Here is a 25072-nt window from a genome sequence, read left to right as displayed (position 1 = left end):
AAAACGTAAATACAAAGTAATCATATTTTCTATAACTACATGTAAGTTTTTGTACATGGATGTTTGTGTTCAGAAATATAGAAAAGGATTTGGGAGGATGAATAACAAGTTAGTAATGATGATACTACTGGGGAAATGACATCATGCCCAGAATTGGGGCATAGGTGCAGTGAGAAGTAGGGCCTTACCCAATGTTTCAGTATTTTAAAAAAGAATTTGTTTATGTATTTCTTTTCTTTTTTGATTGTGGCAAAAAACATAAAGCTAAATTTACGGTCTTAACTGTCTTTAAATGTACAGTTCAGAAGTGTTAATTATTTTCACACTGTTACTCAATAAATGTCTGGAATTCTTTCATGTTGCAAAATTGAAACCCTATACTTATTAAAGCTAATTTCCCCCTCATCCTTACCGCAGCCCTTGGAAACTACTTTCTATTTTTGTTTCTGTGATTTTCACTAATTTAAGTACTTCATGTAAGTGGAATCTTAAAGTATTCGTACTTCTGTGACTTGCTTATTTCATTTACCATAATCTTCTCAAGGTTCATCCCTGTTAAAGCATGTGACATAACTTTCTTCTTTTTTAAGGCTGAATAATATTCCGTTGTATGTACATACCACATATTCCTTATCTTTTTAAAGAAATACTACATACTACTTATTTGCATGGAATATGTGAAAGGATGGAATATTTTTCCATCCTTTCACTTTCAGTGTGTTGTTCTTATAGCTAAACTGAGTCTCTTGTAGACAGCATATAGTTGAATCCTGTGTTTTATCCATTCAGTCAATCTTTGTATTTTAAAAGGAGGCTTTAACCAATTTACTTTTAAAGTAGTTACTGACGGGAAATAACTTACTATTGCCACTTCATTAATTGTTTTCAGTATGTGGTGGCACTTTCGCCTCTTTTATCTTGCTGCCTTCTTTTGTGTTTCATTGATATTTTTCTTGTAGTGATATGTTTTGATTCCCTTACTGTTTCCTTTCATGCATATTATATACATATTTTCTTATCAGTTAACATTGCAATTATATCAAATATCTTAAATGTGTAAGAATATATTTTAAACTGATAACAATTTAACTTCAACTGCATAGAAAAACTCTACTCCTTTGTATTACTCCATCCACGACCACTTTTATGTTCTTGATGATGCGTAATACTGCCTCTTAATTGCATATTCATTAACATAGATTTAGAGTTACTTTCTATGCTATTGTTTACTTTTATGCCAGATTTAAAAATAATTTTTTCATTTATGACAGAATTCTATAATTGTCTCTATATTGACCTTTATCAGAGAGTTTTATACTTTTGTATGATTTTGTGTTGCTGTTTAGCATTTTTTTCATTTCAACTTGAAGAACTCTCTTCAGCATTTTTTTATAGGGCCAATCTAGTGGTGATGCACTTTCTCACCCTTTGTTTACCTGGGAAAAGCTTATTTCTCCTTTATTTTTAAAGGACCAAAAAGTTTTTACCAGTTATAATATTCTTGGTTATCATTTTATTTTCTGTCAGTAGTTTGGATATATCATTCCACTGTCTTCTAGCCTGCAATGTTTCTGCTTAGAAATTTGCTGATAATCATATTGGAGTTACCTTGTATGTGATAGCTTGCTTTTCTCTTGCTGATTTCAAAATTGTCTCTGTCTGAATTTTGACAGTTTGATTATAATGTGTCTCAGAATAGCTCACTTTAAATTTATGCTAGTTGAAGTTCTTTGAGCTTCTTTGAATGTGTGTGTTCATTTCTTTTCTCAGATTTGGGAGATTTTCGGTCATTATTTATTCAAATAGGCTTTCTAATCCTCCATCTTCTTTTTCTCCTCTGGAACGTCTCATAATGTGTATGCTGTTCTGTTGTTTTCTTTAAATCCCTTAGATTCTCTTCACTTTTCTTCATTCTTTTTTCTTTTTGCTGTTCTGACTTGATAATTTTGAATATCCTGTCTTTGAATTCACTCATCGTTTCTTCTGCCTGGCTACAAATGCTGGACACCTCTCAAGCCTTTTCTAGGGATTCATCTTCTCTGGGCTTGTGCTTGTAATCTAGTTGAAGAGGCTTACCTCTCTTTATTTAGGACCTCCCCCCAGTATATGTCTGTGGTACTACAGCCTCTCTGGTACTGTAGCAAGTCATGATACTGGGACACTGCCTAGTATCTGTCTGTGACACTGTATCTTCTCTGGCACTAGGCTAAGTCCCAGTGACCTACTTTGTTATCAGTGATCCCCTCTGGGCACTTATTCCTTTCAGAGCTTAGATTCAGGCAAGATAAAAATCATTTTCTTGGGTAGCCTCTCAGAAGTCAGAACATTGGATGGATCTTCCACTCTTTTCTTTCTCTTATTCCAGGGAGAAGCCAGAAGTTGGAAGCTTTTTTCCCAGTGACACTGTGGTGTGCCAGAGGGAAGAACTGTTGTGAGTAAAGGCCATAAATTTTTCTACTATCTTTGATAATGGTTCTTTGGCTACCAGCTCACCTAGAGTTTAGGAATCTATTAACTGGGTTCTGCATTGCTCACAAAGGTAATGGTCTGTGTATTGTTTTTAATTACATATCTCTATGGAGGAAGGAGGGTCTGGGACTTCCTGTTTTGCTACTTTATTGACATTTGTCCCTCTATGTATTTCTTGAATAATTAAAAACTAATTTTTAACTAAATACTAGTAGTTACAAATAATTCTAATGAAAATTTATAATCTAGATTTAACTTAACAGATATTCATGTGTATTCTATTATATAAAAACTTTAGAAAGATAAGCCTGAATTCCTTCAAGGACAGAATGAGGATATAAATCTTGATAATTTACCTTTAATCTCATTTCCTGTTGTAACCCTATATAAGATTAATAAACTTATGTTATCTTAAGCAGTCAGACATCTAAAGTGACAAACTGTGTCAAATAATTGTACTTGTGCAAACTGATTCTGCTTTTTTAATCTTGACATAATTTTTAATTTTTCCAGTTTACTAAAATAAATGTCACTTTTACAATATCAAAATAAAGTTATAAAACCAGACAATAAAAATATTAGTTTATACTCATTAGTTTATTATTATTGTATTTTTATTACTCTTTCTTTATTTCTCAAGCAGTGCTACAATATAACCGCACAAAGCTTCTCCATCATCCTGTGTGTAAAGAGTATTTACTCATAAAATGGTGGGTATTCAGTAGTATTTATTGTTTAATGTTGTGCCTATTGAATCTATTTAAAAGTCTTCAAAACAATTATGTTTTAATGGTATTTTAATGTTTTCGATTTTGTTATTTTAATGTTTTATACTTTAAAAAGAATAAGCATCAAAGGCAACTATTGTTTTTGAAATACTGGCATTGTTTAGCTTTGTCATTCAATGAAATATTTAGGAGGTGGGGGAAAATTATTATATAAGACATGAAGAAACTTCCTAGAGCCTACAATTTGTTTATCTTTAACATTAAATGGACTATTTGGGGAATGGGAAGGAACTATTATGTCAAACATGGAGAGGCACTTTGGAGCCTATAGTGTAGTGGACATAGAAGTGAGAGGTGTGTTCTGGGAAGAGCGTTCATCTTTGTGTCTGATTATGTGGGCTAAAGACCCTACTCTTTCATTAATTTGTTAAGTCATAATTTCCTCAGAACTTGAGATTCCTTTTCTGAAAATGAAAAAGGTGAATTAGAGGATTTACTTGATTTCAAACTTCACTTAATTTCCAAACTAGGTTTCTGTAAGGGATCACTACCACTTTTCTCACAGGTATCTTAAGTAAATATTTTTGTTTAAAATGACTCAATTCTGAGGTTTGCTTATTTTTTTGTAAGTTGGCTTATGGATTTATAGCCCATATGATAAATCTAAGATTTTACTGTCTTGGTCTCATACCTATGACCTTTCTTGTTAGAATAAAACCAGGAATGGCTTTCAGTGCTGCTGGAATCATCAATAAAACTAGTGATTATTCAGAAATACTAGATAACACAGTAGTTTCAAATTTTAACTTTTTAAAATACAGGATTATAAAAAGTGTGTTTTTTCTTAGGAATACTAAACCATAATAAATCTGAAATATCAAGACTTTGATTACTATAGATAGCCTGTAAAAATTTGTATATGGTATGAATTTCTTCTAAAATCCTTTGTGGAATGAGAGGGAATATAAACAAACAGGTCAGTTAATTATTTTGTAAACTAATTTAAAGAGAATTGACATCTATTAGATGCTAGCTTAAATGCTGAAGTGTATAACTTTAAAATAGGTCTACAAGAAAGCACATTTGTAGTTGCCAGGGACTGTGGGGCATGGGAATGGGGAGAGATGCTTTCTAGGTATGTGATTTCCATTTGAAAAGATGAAAAAGTTATGGAACTAGATAATGGTGATGGTGGTATAATATTGTGAATACACTTATTGCCACTGAATTTTATATTTTAAAATGTAAATGTACATGTAAAATGTAACACTTTTAAAATGGCAAATTTTATATGTTATATGTATTTTACCACAATGAAAATTTTATGTAGGTCTACAGATTCATACTCTTTTATAATTCCATTGGCAATTTTTGAACTTCTCTTAATAAGGACCTTATGAAATGTGGGTGTGTTCGTCTCTAGTAAATGAGTATTTGCATCATTTAAATTTTCTGTTTAATTCAAACGTAGACAGTATAAATTAAGCAAAATAAGTAAAAAAATTAGTAGTGAAAATTATGGAAATGTTAAAGTGTTTTATATTCCTCATAACTATGTGCCTTATCCTTTTTTGTTTTAGAATTCAAGTCTAATAACAATTCGTATGATTTTAGTTTTTTGCTCATGTATATTAGGATATGTCAAAGAAGTGGTTCACATTTTCAACAGGTATGAAATACATTTTGCATTTCTAAAGTTGCAAATATTTTAATATGCAGAACATAAATTAATTGGTAAGCTATTACTTGAGATAATATTATGTCATAATAAATTCACATAGTTTGACTAACATATAGATTAGAAATACCAAGCATAAATGTTTCAAAATGTAGAAATCACATGATTTTGGGTAAGGTCACTGCCTGTTTGATATATTTATATATATCTATAAAAGAGATGTTCCACTTTTACTAGTCCATAAAGATCTGCCTGGCTACAAATGGTTATTATGAGTGATGTTTCAGTCTTTTCTCTTCCATAGTTTTTAAACATTTTGCTAACATAATGGTTAGATTTTGAACTTGATAATTTTTAATGTAAAAGTTTATAAAGAAGTCATCTGGCCCAAGACTCCATTTCAAATTGGTCTTTCTTTGAATTCTAGCAGAAATTCTTTTCTTTTAAATAAAATTCTAAGTTTCAATACAATTTTGGAACTTTTTGTAGCATAATTTTTACTTTATCTTCTACTTTTTTAATGAGTGAGCCAAGTTCAGATCAGAACCAAGTATATAAATTATCTGCAGGTCCTCCCTTTGGTTGATAAATGATATGGATCCTTCATTTCTCAGTATGGAGGTTGAAAGTCTTTTATAATTATTTTTGTATATTTTCATGAATATTACTTTTATAAATCATATGTCTTTTATACAACAACTCACTTTGTGTGAAAATTTTCTTTGTTGCATCATATAAGCACATAGATATTTGCATTTATAAATTTGATGACAATAATTCTTTGCATTTTTATCATTGCAGAGTGGTCTCCACAGGGAAATCCCAGCATTTTGTAAGATTTCCTTAGGCAACAGACTCCAACAACACCGGGTTAACAGAGGACTCTGGGCCATCTCCAACACCAATCTATACCCCAGGGGCTCTGAGGTCAATCCAGGATGTCGTGAGGTTACTCCTTGGTCCTAAAATTCTCCCCAGATGGCTGTCAAGCTAGAAAAATTTTATTACTGGGTACATATATATAATCATCCATAGATGTAAGGTCTCTATATGTGGTAATTTTTTTATTCTTTTCTATCCCAGAAAAGGAATTACTTTATGGATATTAACAATAGTATTGAATGGATTATCAACACGATGGGCCTCATTTTTGTGCTACCCTTGTTCACTGAAATACCAGCCCATCTGCAGTGGCAATGTGGAGCAATTGCTGTTTATTTCTATTGGATTAATTTCTTATTGTATCTTTGAAGATAAACAAGCTTTAATGATTTCCCCATCTTTAAGCATTTTTGGTATCAGAAGAAAAACTATTGTAAGTGGTGTAAATTTGAAACTGGCTTATTCCTTTTCCAGTTTTTTCAAAATGTGAAGTTTTTGTATACCCTATTAAGGAAAGGCTGGAGCATGATTCCAGAGTTTAGAATGTAGACTAGGGTTTCTCAAACTCGGCACTATTGAATTTTGTGGCCAGATAATTCTTTCTTCTCCTTCTCTTTCTCCTTCTCCATTTCCTTCTTCTCCTTCTCCTTCTCCTCCTCCTCCTTCTCTTTCCCCTTCCCTTTCCCCTTCCCCTTCTCCTTCCCCTTCTTCCCCTTCTTTTCTTCTTCTTCTTCCTCTTCCTTCTCCTTCTCCTTCTTTTTTTTTTTTTTGTTTGTGGAGCGAAACTGTGTTGTATATTGTAAAATGCTTAGCAGCATTCCTGGCTCCTGGCTTCTACCCACTAGATACCACTAGTATCCACCCCACTCCAGTTGTGTCAATCAAAAATGTATGCAGACAATGCCAGATGTCTCCTGGGTCATCTGGGGAGCCCAGGTCAAGAACACTGATATAGACAAATATAGATTAAATGGGGAGAATAAATGCAAAAAGTGTTAGCTATTCTTGTTTTACCTCATATTATATGTAAGCATTTACTTTGCATTAAAATACTCAAAGTGAACTGATAGATAGTATGTGGGATCAAAGTGGTATAAAAGAAAAAATAAGCCCAAATAATTTAATTCTAGAGAGAGAAAAAAGGTTGAGTCCCCCAGCCTCTGACAGTTTCATGTTATTTCACATAATCTTTCCCATAACGAGGCCAATATTGTTACTCGAGGCCAATGTTGTTACTCGCATTGTCTAAAAGAAGCTGAAGTACTGAGTTCAGTAACTTGCTGAAGATCTCAGCTAGTTGGTCATGACATAGGTAATTTAATCAAAGTCTTTCTGACTCCGGGGGGCATGCTTTTTCTACGATGTCGTCTGCATTGCTGTGTCAGGAGCACAGTGACACAAAGGTGAGCGTGCCCTCTTGGAGAGGATGTGGTATGGTAAGAAAGGCAGTGGCTAAGGAATAAGAGGATTATTAGTGACTTTGGTGAGTTACTAGACATCTCTGTGAACTTAGCTGAAGTCCCTTTCAGCTTTATAAGATTGTGATTTCCTCTTTTAACAAGTTGTCTTTGCCAAATGCAAAGTACAAGTTAGTGGCCAGATGACAAACCAAACCCATTATCTATCCAGACATTTCCCAATATAGGATGCAGTGGGTAGAAAAGAAAACTGAAGGAGATAAAAGGATCAAATACAAATCATATGTTGTATACCCTGCATTAGGTGTCTTCCAGTTCATGAACTCAGTTATATCTCTGCTTGATGTAGCATACCATTAATCTCTCTAATTTCTTGATTACCAATTTGGTACCATTTTCTTTGATATTGGGGAGCTGTTATTTGTCTTTCCTACTTCAGTTGAAGTAATGTCCAGTTGCCAAGTGGTAAAATGATTTAAGATAACCTTAGGGACAGGCACAGTAGCTCACCCCTATAATCCCAGCACTTTGAAAGGCTGATTGCTTGAGCCCAAGAGTTTGAGACCAGCATGGGCAACGTGGCAAAATCCTTTCTCTACAAAATATACAATAATTAGCCAGGTTTGGTGGCACATGCTTGTGGTCCCAGCTCTTGGGAAGCTAAGGCAGGAGGATCACCTGAACCTCAGAGGCCAGAGTTGCATGAGCCATGATCATCACATGATCATCATGTGAGCCATGATCACACCACAGTGCTCCAACATTGGTGACAAAGCATGACCCTGGATCTAAAACTAGATAACAATAGTAAGAAAAAATAAGTTTGATTAACACATTGAAAATGAGATAGGATTATTCAATTAATGTTTTCTTTTTCAAAATAATCGGCCTCAATGATCTATCTATGAAATCTAATACCTAATTTAATACATGACAAATATTTTCACTGTATGAATACACTTTGACAAAAAAGTGAGTATAAATTTTATTTTTTCATTTTCCTAGGTTTGAGAAATGTGAAATTTTCATTGTTATGTTGGAGGTAATCTGTAAAACTTCGTTGAAGTCTGCAGTTGTATTTTGCTTCCTTCTTTGGGCTTTTGGACTTAGCTTTTACATACTCCTGAATTTACAGGCAAGGCAGCTGTATCAGTAGTTGATTTTGTCACTGTGAATTATGGAAATATATATTTATATGTAAATCTAAATAGTCTAGAAAATTTATAATTACATAACAACAGTATTTTAATACTTTAGTATTTTTCATCTGCTATATCTTTTAAATGATTTTAGAACAATCATTTTCCTTTTTTGAACCCTACGAAAAGGTAGGGTCTTGTTAAGTAATGTTTTCCATTGTCAAAAAGTTTAGGCCGGGCACGGTGGCTCACGCCTATAATTCCAGCTACTTGGGAGGCTGAGGCAGAAGTTGCAGTGAGCTGAGATCACACCATTGCACTCCAACCTGGGCAAAAAGAGCAAAACTCCATCTCAAAAAAAAAAAGTTTATGTAAAGTGCATGATGATTTATTCTTTATGCAGAAAATATACTTTTGATGACTTTGCCACTGTTTATTAATATTTTATCACTGCATTTCAGGAGCTATATACCTATGAATTTTAAAAAGTATTCTGAATATAATTTTATCATTCTACTCTCCAGGAAACATTTTTTCATTGTATACACTTTGCATTTCACTTTTACCTCACTGTCTGTTTTCAGGATGCCTTTAGTCTCCATTGCTGTCTATAATACAGAACTTCATCATGATACAAGGAAATATCAATTGTTAAGAGTCCTTCCTAGAACCATTTCTGAAGAATAAATTGGCGTATCCAGTTCTGTCCTTTGCACAGCTGATCTCCTTCACTGTATTTGCCCCAATTGTCCTCATGAATTTAGTTGTAAGTAGTTTTTTCTTGTATTTTCTCTTTGTTGATCATTTGAAACATTTTATAATGATAATTATTTTTAACTTCTTTAACCTTTCTCCACCGGGGAGATGAGAAAGGATATACTACAAAATCTATTCATTCAACACTCCTTTGGTGCCTGGGGAGCACCAGGCACATCAGGAGGCTCAGGGCGTGCAAAGATGCATGCACTTGGCAAATACTGAGAATCTACTAAATACCATGAACTGTTGCAAGTTCTGGGAAACAGTGGTGAAGAAAGCAAACCAATATTCAGTCCTAGTGTGATTACAAAATAGGAAGTTAAATAAACAAACAACTGTGTAGCATAATGTCATGGGGGTGATGAATGCTATGAAGAATTAAGAAGCAGGGAAAAGCAATAAAGATGAAGCTATGTGATGCTTTGGAGTTGGAGAGAGGGTCAGAGGTGAGGTAGAGATTTTATGGAACTTATTGCCTCTATGCTTGAATTTATCATTGACCAGAGATTCAAGTGGGGAAGTCTCTCATGCAGAGGGCGTCTGTGATGTTCAGATGTCACCTTGAACCCAGTCAAAGCCTAGACAGTATCAGCAGACATGAGAGTGCCCTTCCACATGGAATTCTCTAGAGAATCTGCTCAAGCCATGAACATGTTGGCTGATGTGGGCAAAGGTGCATCCCACTCTAAGTCTATGGAGAACCCTTATTGGCATTTTCATGCCTGTTTTTCCTTTATCCATTTAGGCACACATGCACATATTCCACACGCTTTCTCTGAGTCTGACTATGTACCAGGGAATGTGCTAGTTAGTGCTTCTGGGAAGAAAAAAATTATTCAGGCTCATAAGTATTTTGATCCACTTATTTGATCAACTCCAGAGTTTTATTTTGGTGACCTAGAAAAACAAAGGATGGCCATAGGAATAATGGAGAATGACATAAAGCCCACATTCTTCTCTGATAATTGTTTATGTTTTGGAAGATAATTATCCAGAAGAAAATTGGGCTTAGCAGTAGTGCAGGTTGGCCCATTCTGAAGATCCACACATCCAGCAGCCATTGTGCATTTCTACCTGGATATCCTGGAGGAAAATCAAACCAACAGAGCCAAGACTAATGTTATCTTTCCTCCAGAATCTCCACTGCCTCTCAGTAAAATCTCCTAGTCATCCTACTCAGATCATTGGCAGATAGTCTCTATTTCACTCTCCCACATTTTTCGTCAGTTCTTTCAATAATTCTTGGGCTTTCACATCTGCTTCCATTTGGCTTGGACTGTCATGGTTCCTCATCCAAATTGCTGCAGCAGCCTCAAGAGCATCTCCACCTTATGTCACTGCTTCGTCTCATTCTTCCTACAAATGGTCACCAGAGTGATGTTCTGTTAATGAAAAATTGAACCCATCAGTGGCTCTTTTAAATATTTTTTCCATACCTCTTCAAAAGCTTTAATTCAGTCCAAACCCATCAGCATAGCAGGCAAAGGTCTCTGTGAGCTGGATCTTACCAAGATCTTTCCCAACTACCCAGAAATGCACACTCCCTGAGTGTGCCACACTTTCCTTCATGCTGCCTAGACTCTGTATAGGCTCTTCCTTTTGCCTGGAAATCCTCCCACCACGGGTTAATGCTATGCTTTCAAAACTGCACAAGTATCATTTCTTTGGGGTAGACTTCCAATTACCTTACTCTGTTGGGTGCTCTTTCCTTGTGTTACCATAGCTTTGAGGATACAAACAGATAATAATAATGAAACCTACTTTCTAGATTATTGCAAAGATTAAATCAGCTAATACAAGGGACTTAAAACAGTACTTGGCACATGATAAGCATTTGATAAATGTTAGTGACCATTAAAAGTTCATAACTGATCTCTTCTATGGCTTACAAGCTCAAGTGTCTTCAGACCCCAGGTAAGTTTCTAAAATATGTGAAGCAGCAGGAATGAGATGGTTAGCTTTGGGGTTATTTTTTTGAGATAGCATTTCAGCCTCTGACCCAGGCTGGAGTGCAGTGGAGTGATCATGGCTCACTGAAGCTTCTACCTCCCAGTCTCAGATGATCCTCCCAGACCTCAGCCTACCTAGTAGCTGCAACTACAGGTGCTCACCGCCATGCCCAGCTAATTTTTGTATTTTTGTAGAGATGGGATTTCACCGTGTTGCTCAGGCTGGTCTGGAATTCCTAGGCTCAAGGGATCCTCCCACCTCAGCCTCCCAAAGTGCTGAGATTACAGATGTGAGCTGCCACGCCTGGCAAAAATCAAAGATGTTTGGTTTTCATGGGGACTGTTGTAAATTGGTGAGAATACCCGGCTGAAGACTTGCAAATGAAAAACCAAAAAAATGTTATCCTGCCCAGTAAAACCTATTTCCTGGCTATATCCAGTTCTCAGTGCTAGTTTGCAAGCCCTCGAATATATTCTCCCTCTCTTCATTCATTCTGTGTCTGTTTTGTTTACCTATTATGTGCCCTGCTCTATACTAAGCACTGGGCATACAGTGGTGAGCTTGACAGATCCCTCGTCTCATAGAGTTTACTGGACTTTGAGCTCCTCAAGAGCAGTCACTGATGTTTCTTTCTGGTGCAGCATGCAAGATGCTGGCTCAGCAAAGGCAGGAACTAAGTACCAGAAAAATAAATGAGTGAGTGAAATGAGCGAATTCATCAGATTGAGTAGAACTGAGCTAACAGCTTCCCCCCACCTAATTCTATCTAGCCATACATTTCTGGTTTCTCACCAGAGCCTCTCCTGCCCCTATAGTATATGTTTTCCTTCTGAACATATGTAAGATATAATATGTATCATTCTCTCAGTTTCGTATTTTTTTCCATGTTGTTAAATCCCTCTTGTCTACCTTAGTTACTAAACTCTTGGAGTTTCCCACCATGTTGTGTGGCTACACCCAATTGCATGTGATATCACATCATCCCTGTCCTTTCAAAAAATAACAGATTATCTTAAATGAATTTCAGATTAATTTGTGTGTCTTAAGTTTTCATAACACTTAAGAGTACTGAACTTCCAAATGTGACCATCACCGTTGCAGAGGTATATAGGCCTTGTAGTTTTCTGTAAGGTGTATTACCAAAGTATTCTGCAGCTACTACTAGTAGATCATCTGCCCACTCTCCCACTTTAGCCACAGAGACCTTGCTATGGTTCGAATTTTTATGTCCCATCCTATATATATATATATATATATATACACACACACACACACTATATATATATACTATATATATACACTATATATATATATATACTATATATATATACACTATATATATATATATATATATAAACCTAATCACCAAGAAGATGGCATTAGAAGGTGGGGCCTTTGGGAGGTGATTAGGCCGGGAGGGGAGAGCCCTCATGAATGGAATTGGTTCCCTTATAAAAGAACTATGAGGGAGCTCATTAGCTCCTTTGCCCTTCTGCCATATGGGAACACATAGAAGATGCCACCTATGAGGAATGGGGTCTCACGAGAAACCAGTTCTGCCCAAGTCTTGATTTTGAACTTCCCAGCCTGCAGAACTGTAAGCAATTACTTTATGCTATTTATAAATTACCCAAGCTAAAATATTTTGTCATAGCAGCCTGAATGGACTAAGACAGACCTTACATGCATTTTTAGGTGGGCCTTCAACTGTAATGATTTAATTTTGTGTCATAATTCAGATTGGTTTGGCAGTTGGTGACATTGCTGAGGTCCAGAAACATGCATCTTTGAAGAGGATAGCTATGCAGGTAAGTGCAGTGCTTCCCCACTTATGATAGTATTATGTTCTGGTAAAGCCACCATAAGTTAAAAATACTGTAAGTCAAAAATGGGAATTTTGTAAGAAAGCCAGTTATAAATTTACACCGCTTATACCGTAGAGTTGGACTGTTTACCCTCCTGATCATGTGGCTGACTGGGTTCTGTGGTTCGCTGCCACTGGCCGGCATCCCAGGAGAGTACCACATACCACTAGCCCAGAACAGATCAAAGTTTAAAATTTGAAGTATAGATTCTACTGAATGTGTATCACTTTCACACCATCATAAAGTCAAAAAAGCATGAGTTGAACCATCCTAAATTAGGCATTGTCTGCATTACATCTAATTTAAACTTACTGAAATTAACACAGTTATAATTACTTCCTTTTCTGAGAGCACAGTTATTTAGCATGGATGTTTTCTGAATCTTGAGGAGTCACATCCTGTGTGTCTGTTTGCAAGTTATCTGTTATACCTGCTGTAATCAAAGATGATGAAAAAATGTCCTAGAAAAATTTTAGTAGAGAAATTAAGAAATTTCCTGAGCATCTTTTGTTATGTTAACCTGTGGCCACCCAGGTAGCTAGCTGTTAGATCAAGAGCGTCACTGGCATCCTATCCATGCTGTTTAAAGGAGCTTCTTCTGTTTTGTGCAGGGAATCACAAGGTCCCCACAGCATGATTTATGCTGAAGTTTTAACAGAATCTATGTGGTTTTGTTCTCTTGTGACATCTCTCTCATTTTTATGGACAATTTGATGTAAAATTTGGTGTCAAAGTTTCTTGGCTAGGTCCTCAGCTATTGAATGTTGTGAGGTACTTTTCTGTAATACAACACCAAGTTATTTTCCTGTTCTTGACTGAAATGTCTTTAAATTTCAAATTCAAATGGGCATTTTTGATGCTTCAAGGATATTTGGTGACCAGTTGACTATGCGCATTAAGAAATTTTGGCCAGTTTGAGAGAGAGAAAAATCATGTTATGATATAACTTTCTCTTCATTCTTGTTTCTTCTTCACTTTTATTTGTCACAGTTTTCTTCTCTGTTATTCATTCAGCCATACATTAGCATTTATTTATTGAAAAACAATGTTTCAATACATATAGTATACAAAGGGCAATACAACTTAGCATGAGAGCCCAGAGGAAACAGAGGGATGTGATCCTTGACTATTAAGTCAACTGTGTCTACTTAGCACACCAGCTAGGCATTGATAAAATGAAATATCGAAAATCAACCGAGAACCATTCTTAAATTCTACACTGCACAACATGGCTGTATATTATGCAGAGATACAGAGCGATCTGAACATTTAGAGAACAAAAACAGTTAAATGATTATGCGGTACAGAAAAAATGCAAAAATAAGGGAATGCTACATGGAGGGGGTGAGATGAGTCAGTGTTGAAAGATGGTTGGGATCTAACAGGACATCAATACCATCCTGAAAGGAGGGGCCAGCAAGAGCAAAGGGCCACATCGGAACCGGGAGAATGGCCAAGGCACTGGCCCAAGGTCCCCTTGCCTGTAAGGATCATTCATGTTAATGGGCAATTAAATCATTCCAGATGACAGGGGGGTTTATTCAAAACTAGCAGAGAATAACCTTACCAAAGGCAGTAAAGGATGAAGTGCTTCAAGTTACTTTGTAAGTTAGTGGAGGGTTATTATCAGCTCTTCCACAATGAAAATGGTGTTTATGGTGATCTGCTATTATCTTGGTTTAGTGGGGAAAGATCGAAGGTAGGAAGAGCTAATGGCAGGTTATTAGTGTCACAAAGATGATGTTTAGGACTCCAGGTATGTCAATATGGAGAGGGGATGTATAAACTTCTTGGTAGGTATGTCAGCAATACCTCATAAATGCCCTAATACCTCTTTAAAATACATTGGGGAATAAATAAAAAGAATAATACAAGCAATAGTACCAAAGAAAATATCTTGGGGAAGCTCACTCAGTTGCAGTACCAGTGGAGTTGAGCTGAAAAGTGCAATGCTATATTTTGTTTACTTTGCTCCCTGAAAGTAAACAGCACAAATCCTAGTACCCCCCTGTTATCTGTGCCTTGTTTTGGATCAAAAGCAGCATCAACTGGAAAACCAGGAAGCCATTCTGCTACTTCCCCTGAGTTGTTTCTTAAGCAACTCTCTGCATCCATTCTGAAACCTATGTCTGAGCTCACAGCAGAAGGGGACATGTAGCATGCATTTACTACAGGGTCATTTAATGCTCTCATAGAATCCTCTGAAATGAAAGTGAGAGGTCAGCCCAGCTGCTGTCCAGAAGTCAGGAAGTAGGAATCAGTTTTCATTTTGCTGTACTAATGATTGCCTCTATGCCATATAAGAATTTCAGATACTAATTAATGATTCTGTTAATAAATCCAAAATGCATTTTAGGTGGAACTTCGTACCAGCTTAGAAACAATGCTGTCATGCTGTTGCATACGCAAAGTGGATCAGAAATCCACCACCATATATCCCAACAAACCCAGATGTGGTGGGACATTATTTGTAAGTACACATAACAAATAACATCAATAACCTGACACTGCTTGACATCCATTCCTTGTGTTATCCCTAAGGGGGTCATTTTATAGACTTTGAGCCATCTCTGCCAATGCGAAAGAAATAGCTATGCTTTAAAAAAATGAATATGATTAACTTAAGATGTGAAAGGACTAAGTGACAAGAGGGTGAAATTTGCCCTCATCTTTTGGGAGGCTCATCCATAGCATCTGTGTTAAATACACACTGTCCCTGTAAGAGTAGATGGGTAGGGGACCAACCTTACCCTTTCAGTATCTTTTATTACAGCAAAGATATACTTTATTTGTTTTTCCTAGTCACATGTCACTTACATTTCTGTGTAGATATATATGTGTGTATGTACAGCTAAGTGTTTATAATATACAATAAAGAACACACATTTACACACACACAAACACACACACTCTGTATTAATCCATTTTCACACTGATATAAAGAACTGCCTGAGATTGGGTAGTTTATAAAGGAAAGAGGTTTAATTGACTCACAGTTCCACATGGCTTGGGAGACCTCAGGAAACTTACTATTATGGTGAAAGGCAAAGGGGAAGCAAGGCACCTTCTCACAGGCAGCAGGAAGGAGAATGAATGCAGGAGGAACTACCAAACACTTATAAAACCATTAGATCTTGTGAGAATTCACTCACTATCATGAGAACAGCATGAGGGAAACTGCACCTATCATCCAATTACCTTCACTTGGTCTCTGCCTTGACATGTGGGCATTATGGGGATTATGGGGATTATAATTCAAGATGAGATTTAGGTGGAAAAACAAACCCTAACCATGTCTTTCCAGCCCTGGCCCCTGTCAAATCTCATGTCCCTTTCACATTTTAAAACAAATCATGTCTTCCCAACAGTCCTCCAAAGTCATAATTTATTCCAGCATCAACACAAAAGTCCATGTCCAAAGTCTCATCTGAGACAAGGCAAGTCCTTCTGCGTAGGGGCCTGTAAAATCAAAAGCAAATTAGTTACTTCCAAGATACAATGAGGGTACGGGCATTGGGTAAGAATTCCTGTTTCAAATGGTAGAAATTAACCAAAACGGAGGGGCTACAGATCCCATGTAAGTCTGAAATCTGGTTGGGCAGTCATTAAACCTTAAAGTTCCATGTGACTCAACTTGGTGTCTCACATCTAGGTCACACTGATGCGAGAGGTAGGCTCCCATAGCCTTGGGCAGCTCCATCCCTAAGGCTTTACAGGTTACAGCACCCCTCCCAGTTGCTTTCACAGGCTGGCATTGAGTTTCTGCAGCTTTTCCAGGTATGTGGTACAAGCTGTCAGTGGATCTACCATTCTCTGGTCTGGGGGATGGTGGCGCTCTTCTCGCAGCTCCACTATGCAGTACCCCAGTGGGGACTCGGTGTTGGGGTTCCTACCCCACATTGCCCTTCAGCACTGCCCTAGCAGGAAGTTCTTCGTGAGAGCTTTGCCTCTGCAGCAAACTTCTGGCTGGATATTCAGGCATTTCCGTACATCATCTGAAATCTAAACGGAGGTTCCCAGACCTCAGTTCTTGACTTCTTTGTACTTGCAGGCCCAACACAACATGTAAACCTGCCAAGGCTTAGAGCTTGCACCATCTGAAGCAAAGGTTTGAGCTGTACTTTGGCCCCTTTTAGCCACAAGTGGGTCGTGAGGGACAAAGTTCCAAGACTGCACAAAGCAGCAAGGCCCCAGACCTGGCTCACAAAACTGTGTTTTCCTTCTAGGCCTCTGGGCCTGATTGGCGGTGCTACCGTAAAGACCTCCGGCATGCCCTGGAAACATTTTCCCCATTGTCTTGGGGATTAACACTTGGCTCCTCATTGCTTATGCAAATTTCTGCAGCTGGCTGGAATTCGTCCCCAGAAAATAGGTTTTTCTTTTCTATCACATTATCAGGCTGCAAATTTTCCAAATTTTTATGCCCACTTCCCTTTTAAATATGGGTTCCGATTCCAAGCCATCTCTTCGTGGATGACTAAAACTGAATGCTTTTAAGAGCATGCGGGGTACCTCTTGAATGCTTTACTGCTTCAAAATTTCTTCTGCCAGATACTCTAAATCATCTCTCAAAGTTTCACAGATCTCTAGGGCAGGGGCAACATGCTGACAGTCCCTATGCTAAAGCATAGTAAGAAGCACCTTCATTCCAGTTCCTAAGTTCCTCATCTCCATCTGAGACCTTCTCAGCCTGGACTTCATTGTCCATATCACTATCAGCATTTTGGTCAAAGTCATTCAACAAGTCCACACTTTTCCACCTCTTCTTGTTTTCTGTGCCCTCCAAACTGTTCCAACCACTACCTGTTACCCAATTCCAAAGTCACTTCCACATTTTCAGGTATCTTTATGGCAGTACCCCACTCTCCCCGGTACCAATTTACTGTATTAGTCCATTTTCACACTGCTATGAAGAACTGCCTGAGACTAGGTAGTTTATAAAGGGAAGGGGTTTAATTGACACAGTTCCACATGGCTGGGAGGCCTCAGGAAACTTATAGTCATGACAGAGGCAAAGGGGAAGCAAGGGGCCTTCTTCACAAGGTGGAGGATGGAGAATGAATGCAGGAGAAACTACCAGACACTTATAAAACCATCAGATCTCATGAGATCTCACTCACTATCATGAGACCAGTGTGCAGGAAACTGCCCCCAGGATCCAATTACCTCCACCTGGTCTCTCCCTTGACATTTGGGGATAATTAGAATTATGGGGATTATAATTCAGGATGAGATTTGGTTGGGGACAAAAAGCCTAACTGTCTCTCTGTCTCACACACACACACACACACACACACACACACACACACACACACACACACACACAGTTGGAATGTTCACTGTAGAAAGTATATGAAGTGATCAAAGACTAAGCAAGACCATTGCTTGTGCAAACCAGCCACCCCTGACCTGTCACCTCCACCTCCTTCTCCGCTCAGTCTGGCCCATTTGACTTTCTGGATGGACTGTGCAAGTCACCATTTTCTCTTGCTTGGACTCCTAGAATTACCTCATTCCTGGTCATTTCACATCTGCCCTTGACCCTCTCAAGTCAACCTATGGTTTAAAAGATGCTAAAGTAAGACAAAATGTATTAAAATAACATTTCAGAAATTTATCCAGGTGAAACTTCATTGATTGGTTGAGTTGTATGGGATAATGTGCAGTGCAGTTTTAGATAATTAACAATGAATCTCGTATGGAATACCACCTTCAGTGATGGGCATTTCTCATGAAAATGCATAGAACAATTCAGCTAAGCCCCTTTCTAAACAATTTCCTACCTTAATTTACTCCTTTTCTATTTGTACATTTTTTCCTCTGATAAAAAGTATTACTTCATTTCATAGCTCGTTCTTCACATGCCTGTTTCTCTTCGCAGATTCCACAATCTGCTCCTTGAGGGTGTAGCTGTGCTTTATGCATATTTGTGCCAGTGGTGGTTGAATTTTGGAACATGCTTAAGAAATAATTCCTGAATTGAATTCGATTTTAGTAACTATTATTTTTTAATCCCACAGAGTCTATTCTATTTTTTATTTTCCACTCAAGAAATAAGACAAGAAATACCAAATGCTAATACATCTCTAGAAATTGAAATATTAAAGCAGAAATACCAGTACACATTTTTCCTTCTCTCTGAACTTGAGAAATTTAAAACTCATAAATAATACTGTGCAGTATAAGGTTATATTTTATATTGGTTTTTATTTATTTTGTACATATTAAGACATGCTTTATTGATGGCTGTAGGTAGTGTATTGAGAGTCATGAGGCATTTTTGAGAACCAACAACTTATTTGCCACTATCACCAGTAATAAGTGAATAAAAATTAAAATTCTGATTTCCTTTCTTTTGGAGGCAGTATCATAAACTGTGTTCTTCATCTGAATTCATAAAGCAAACCTCTGAAAGCTTTTGAAGATCTTTGGAGTAACTATGTGGTGGGTGGTAATTAAACCTGAGGGTTTTACTGTTAGTTTACCTGAGTTCAAACCCCTATTCAACTATTTACTTAGTAACTGTGACCCTGCGCAAGCTGCTTAAGCTTTTCCTGTAATAGTTTCTTATCTGTAAACTGGTAACAAAAATAAACTAGTCATGAACTAACAGTGTAACTTTGGGAAAAATGATTTAGACTTCAAAAATGTGTGTTTCCTGGAAGGATTGTGACTACCACGAGGTTAAAACCTATACCTTCCCACATTCAGAAGGGCTAAAAGAAGAACTGAAAATAAATTCATGAAATGTGTATGACCTTTTAGGCTGAAGGAACTCACTTTTCTCCTGAAAAAGCAGCATGAGGTCATTAAACTGATCATTCAGAAGATGGAGGTCATCTCTGAGACAGAGGATGAAGATAACTGTTGTTCTTTTCAAGACAGGTTTAAGAAACTGTCGATGGAACAAACGGAATTATTTGTTGTTGACAGCCGTCAAGGCGAAAAGATACCACCTTGAGCCTTGTCTCTCCAGACCTTCAGTGAGGCTTTCAATGCGATGGGGTGGGGGTGGGGGTGCACAATTTGCCGGTTCTAATTTTCAATTTAAAAAGAATGAGAAAGAAGCAGAAATCTGATTGATTTCACTACATGTGAAATCATGGTTCCTGCATGCTATACAAAAGTAAACTATCTTTTATCCTCTATTCATATTTTCTGCCAATTATTATATATTGGGGATATTTTTGCAGATATGTTCAAGTTGGACTTCACTTTGATGAGAGATAATCTCATTATTTGAATGGGTAGCAGATGAATTTGCTAGAACACACATGTTTATTGCTAAGGAGTAACAAATGTAACTATTGAGCTAGAATGCTAATGTAAGTACTGTATTCCTGCTTGCTAATTGCCTAATATCCGATGCCCTAGAAAATAGTCACAAGTGTTAGTAATGCCTTAGATGACAGTCTTAAGTATTAGTTGAGTTCTACCAGTTGGAAGCTTCTTTGTGTTGGAAGAACCTGTGGGTGGCACCCTGTGTACTCTTCTATTGCTACTACGATGAGTAGCCCCACCCTTCTTGCTGTCCCCAACACACCTAATGTCACTTTAAGCCATATAGTTGAAGTACAAATTACTAGCCCTTATGATATGCATGAATTTTACTATAGATAATTTATATTGTTTCTGTGTTTTTGTTTGCCAATGAGCATAATAAATATTAAACCTACATGGTATTACTGTCATTATTTGAACCTTTTATTGCATTGTGTTTTGAGATTTGAAAAAACAAAAAACACTTCCACCACATATTCCCTTCATTCTTTTGATGTTTAGTATAAAACATGAATTAATCACATACCTCATCATTGATCTTTTCAAGGTCCTTCTCTTGTTTTGTCTGATTTTCCCCTTCATCCTGATTCCAATGTTTATTCTCTCACTACCCCCAGGAGACATCCACTTTAATGAATATGTCTTTGGCTATGTATGTGTCTTTGTGTTATGCTGAATAGTGTTATTTTAAGTTTGTTTTTATTTACACTGATATTATACTAAGGTGCTTTTTTTTTTTTTTTACTTTTTACTTCTGTTATACTTCTCACTTACTATATTTTTTACTCATTTGTGTTTCTTACTGCTTTTCACTGGACATGATGTTTACAAGATACAACTGCGTTACCATATTCCACCTAGTACAGGGCATTTGATGTGGCTTACTATTTCATTGTGTGCACCCACCACACTGGACTTTTCTAGATATGGACAGCTTGGTTACCTCCACCTTCCTGCACACATTCTCAAACATACTGACGTTCATACAAACAAGCAGGGTGCTGAGGGACAATATGTGCTATTACAAAACAAAGCATTTTTACATTCATGGTCCAACAGAACACATGGCTTGGACACAATGTTGTATATGCCTTAATCTTTTATACAAATAATATCTTTGTTCTTTATATTTCTTAAAACAGAAAGGCTGGAAAATCACAATACAGGAGCAATAACCAAAGATCTCCTGATCATAAAGACAAATGGTCTTTTCAGTCTTTACTCTCCTCAAACCTTGTGTGGCACTGCACAATATAGATCTAAGTCAACATTCACGGAGTGCCAAGAATGTGAGAAACACTGTACCATGCCTGTCGTGGGAAATATTTAAATAAACAGATTGTCTTACAACAACCTCAGCAACCTGTACTCTCAAGAAGCTTACAATTTAATGGGTCTTCATTTATTTCTGCAGTTCTTTCTCCTCTACCCCCAAACACAGAACTGCTTTTCCACTGCTTCCACTGATTGCTGCTTCTCTCTTTCCTAACTGGCTTCTCTTTCCTGCCAACTAATTCCATGTGTACATCCCTGAGGTCGTACCTGGCTCTGTTTCCTCTGTTTCCTCTCCTCTGTCCCTTCTCCTAAAGTCCGGTCCAACATTTCTACAGTTCTTCAAATTAAATACATATAAATCTGAATTTGGTAGTGAGAGAAGCAAACCAGCTCCTCTAGATTTCCTATTTTCCATCAGTGGTACCAGGATTCTCTCAAGCTCCTGGACTCGAAAGGAGTCAACATACTAAGTTGATTTAATCTTCCTAAAGTGGAGCTATAAACCTTCACACCCATGCTAAAAACTTAAAGGTTTTCTCTTTCTTCATAAGCAAACTAATCTTCTTAACCTGACTTCTGAATCTAAATTAGCTTTATCTTCCAGTATTCTTCATTTCATCCAAATTGGAAGACCACTGTTTCATGAAGACACTACGCTTTCCCATCTCCCTACCTCCAACTCTATTCTCTTCCAGCCAGAATGTCCCTTATCTAACTCCTAAAGCTCAGTTTAAATGGCATCTCCACCTTGAAGTCTTTTCCTAATGCTCCCCACTCATTATGCTTCCTACCTCCTCTGAACTGGCACAGACTGCACTTCTCCTCTGCTACTGCAGCCTGTTAACGGTGACTGTGACTTGCCACATCCTCCCCCAACTAGAGGGCAGACTCCCCGAGCTTTATGGGTCACTATCACCAGTAGTCTCAAGAGATCCATGTAGTTACATCCTATTTCATTTTTTTTCATCTTGTGGAGCTTCTAGCACTGTGCCTTGCACATGACAGATGCTCAGCAAATACACATAGGCAAATAAAAGAAATCAGTGAAAATAATAAATATCATAGGCCTGAGAGAGACTGCAAGAAAACTGGCTCAGTCTGCCTCAGAAAAGTAGTTTAGTGTCCTTTCTTTGTTGATACTGTGTCCTAGAGAAGTTGAATAACTCGGCCTCTAAGTGGTGGAAGAAGCATTAAACACCACTTTTCTCCCTTTTTGTTCCCACCGCTTCAATCTGGGCTGTTGTTTTAATGATTGTTAACTATGATTAGCATGGACACTTGAAAGGTTTGTACTTTGCAAGAAGCAACTTGTGCCTTCATATTGAATAATATCAAAAAGAAAAGGCTTATGAAGTTTACTGTGGTATCAGGCGCTGTTCCAAGTAGTATGTACTAACTCACTTGATTCTCAAAATCTATTAAGTGGTAGGTGCTATGATAATTATCATCCTTGTTTTGTAAAACAAATCATGACACTTCTAGGCTGAGTAGCTTGGTCAAGGTCACATTGTTGAGATGTAAACTCAGGCAGTCTGCTTCTAGAGTTTGTGTTCTTAATACAAAGTTATACTATCTCTTAAATAAGAATAAGATCAAGGAGCATCCTTTCTTCATTGACTTTATACTTTAGAGGTAACTGAGTGGATATTTCCAATGTAACATTCATAGGTAAGTGCATTTGAAGGGTAAGAGACATGAGCTACTACAGACATAATGAAAACAAGTGCACAGACACTGAAGTCAGGAAGCCTGAGTCATAGAAAGTCTAACTGCTATCTCGCTGTGTGACTTCTTTAAACAAGATACTTAAACTCTCTAGTAAATGGGGATAATAAGAGTACATGCCTCATAAAGTTGTGCTAAGGATTAAATGAATTGGTGCAGGTAAAATGTTTGGCACATAGTCAGCACTCAATAAATACTAGCCAATATGGAAGACTAAATCATTTGCAAATATATGAAAGAACAATTTTTTTAAAGCATTTTATTCTTTTTATCTAGACTAATAACTATACAAAAACTATTAAAACTTTAGCCATCATATTTCAAAGTTTTTTCCAAGTTTGGTTCCAAAATCTCTCAAACACAATTTAATTCATGTACTTGATATTTTACCATACCACGAGTGACTTTTTATACATTGTAAAAACTCAAACATGAAAATTTATTCTTTTAATATGGATAAAATAGTCATTGCATATCTGGATACTCCTTTTACCAGTCAGATATCTAATTTTCAAGTAATAGGGATTTATAAGAAGATGGTGAAAATAAAACATAATTTGAGAACTAGGTATAAACATTATTACTTATAAGAACTCCTCGGCCGGGCGCGGTGGCTCAAGCCTGTAATCCCAGCACTTTGGGAGGCCGAGACGGGCGGATCACGAGGTCAGGAGATCGAGACCATCCTGGCTAACACGGTGAAACCCCATCTCTACTAAAAATAGAAAAAACTAGCCGGGCGAGGTGGCGGGCGCCTGTAGTTCCAGCTACTCGGGAGGCTGAGGCAGGAGAATGGCGTAAACCCGGGAGGCGGAGCTTGCAGTGAGCTGAGATCCGGCCACTGCACTCCAGCCTGGGCGACAGAGCGAGACTCCGTCTCAAAAAAAAAAAAAAAAAAAAAAAAGAACTCCTCAAGTTCTCTATTATATGCATTGGGGCAACACATATATTTTAAATGCTGATTTTTAAAAGTGTTGAGATTTAAAAGGCAGTTTGGAAATTATTTGCATCTTTCCAAAACAAAGAACCATTGGTCATGGTAGAATGTGATTTTTTAAAACTTACTAAAGTACATCTAAGAAACATTTAATGTTAAAAATCTTTTAGCCAGAACATGCAGCTGATGGCTGGCTCAAGGTCTGGGAGCTGGGGCCAGTGACTCCAGGACACAGGAGACTCAGGTGCCCAGCCTGATATTGAACCTGGGTTCAAGATCCACTGTGCCAGTAAGGGGAAATTGCAAGAATTGGGAGCTGAAAAACTTCCTGATGACATTGTGAAAATTTCCCCACTGAAACTACTCTTGCCTGAAGTTACGTTATTATCAAAGATGTTAGACTTCAGATTTAGGGTACAGTTGTTGAAGTTACAGTTCAGTGAAATTGTTTAACCTATTATGAACCCACAGAGTGAACTGAACTGGGCGGCTTCCTAGAACCTGAAGCAATTTGTCTTGTCATTTGGCTCTGATTTTGCTTGTTAGTTTTAGTGAGGTGATGGCAGAAGACAGAAGACAGGAAGATGTGGGCTACCCCTTGTCATTTCCAGCTCCAGACCCTGAAACAAAAGGAGTCCAGCATTTTCACAGGTTCCCGGGGTAAAAGGAGATATGATCCTGAGCTGCAAACCATCAAGGAAACCGCCGAGGGAAGCAGCGCCCTCTAGGGGTGTGATTGATATTGAACTGGAACCCGAAGACCTCATTGACTGAGACCTCCATTGTGTGCAGGAGGATCTCTCATCTCGGGAAAACCTGCAGTGATGTTACCTGTGGTGCTGCTCCTCTTTCTTTTGAGACGTATTGGGCATCTGCAAGTCCAAAGGCAGGTGGTGGTACTTATTTAAAGGTTTCAATGTTAATTGCCACGGAATAAGATAGGCTGCCAATTAAATAGATACACAA

At 37.4% G+C, this 25072-nt stretch overlaps 1 protein-coding gene across 1 annotated transcript in view; it reads left to right on the top strand.

Moving 5' to 3' along the window:
* The window catches only part of LOC105522838 (transient receptor potential cation channel subfamily A member 1-like), a 43044-nt gene extending 18210 nt beyond the window's left edge, over positions 1 to 24834 (top strand). Inside the window, 12 exon segments of the mRNA XM_011957433.1 lie at positions 3113 to 3183; positions 3828 to 3986; positions 4778 to 4861; positions 5953 to 6124; positions 8177 to 8310; positions 8910 to 9080; positions 12763 to 12831; positions 15245 to 15358; positions 18909 to 19006; positions 19654 to 19797; positions 19799 to 19871; positions 24718 to 24834. Coding sequence (XP_011812823.1) covers positions 3113 to 3183; positions 3828 to 3986; positions 4778 to 4861; positions 5953 to 6124; positions 8177 to 8310; positions 8910 to 9080; positions 12763 to 12831; positions 15245 to 15358; positions 18909 to 19006; positions 19654 to 19797; positions 19799 to 19871; positions 24718 to 24834 — 1406 coding nt within the window.
* Positions 24835 to 25072: the final 238 nt, after the last annotated feature.

Source organism: Colobus angolensis, unplaced genomic scaffold (genome assembly GCF_000951035.1).
Source record: "Colobus angolensis palliatus isolate OR3802 unplaced genomic scaffold, Cang.pa_1.0 Scaffold440, whole genome shotgun sequence".
Classification (NCBI taxonomy): domain Eukaryota; kingdom Metazoa; phylum Chordata; class Mammalia; order Primates; family Cercopithecidae; genus Colobus; species Colobus angolensis.
This window is presented reverse-complemented; position numbering and strand designations above follow the sequence as displayed.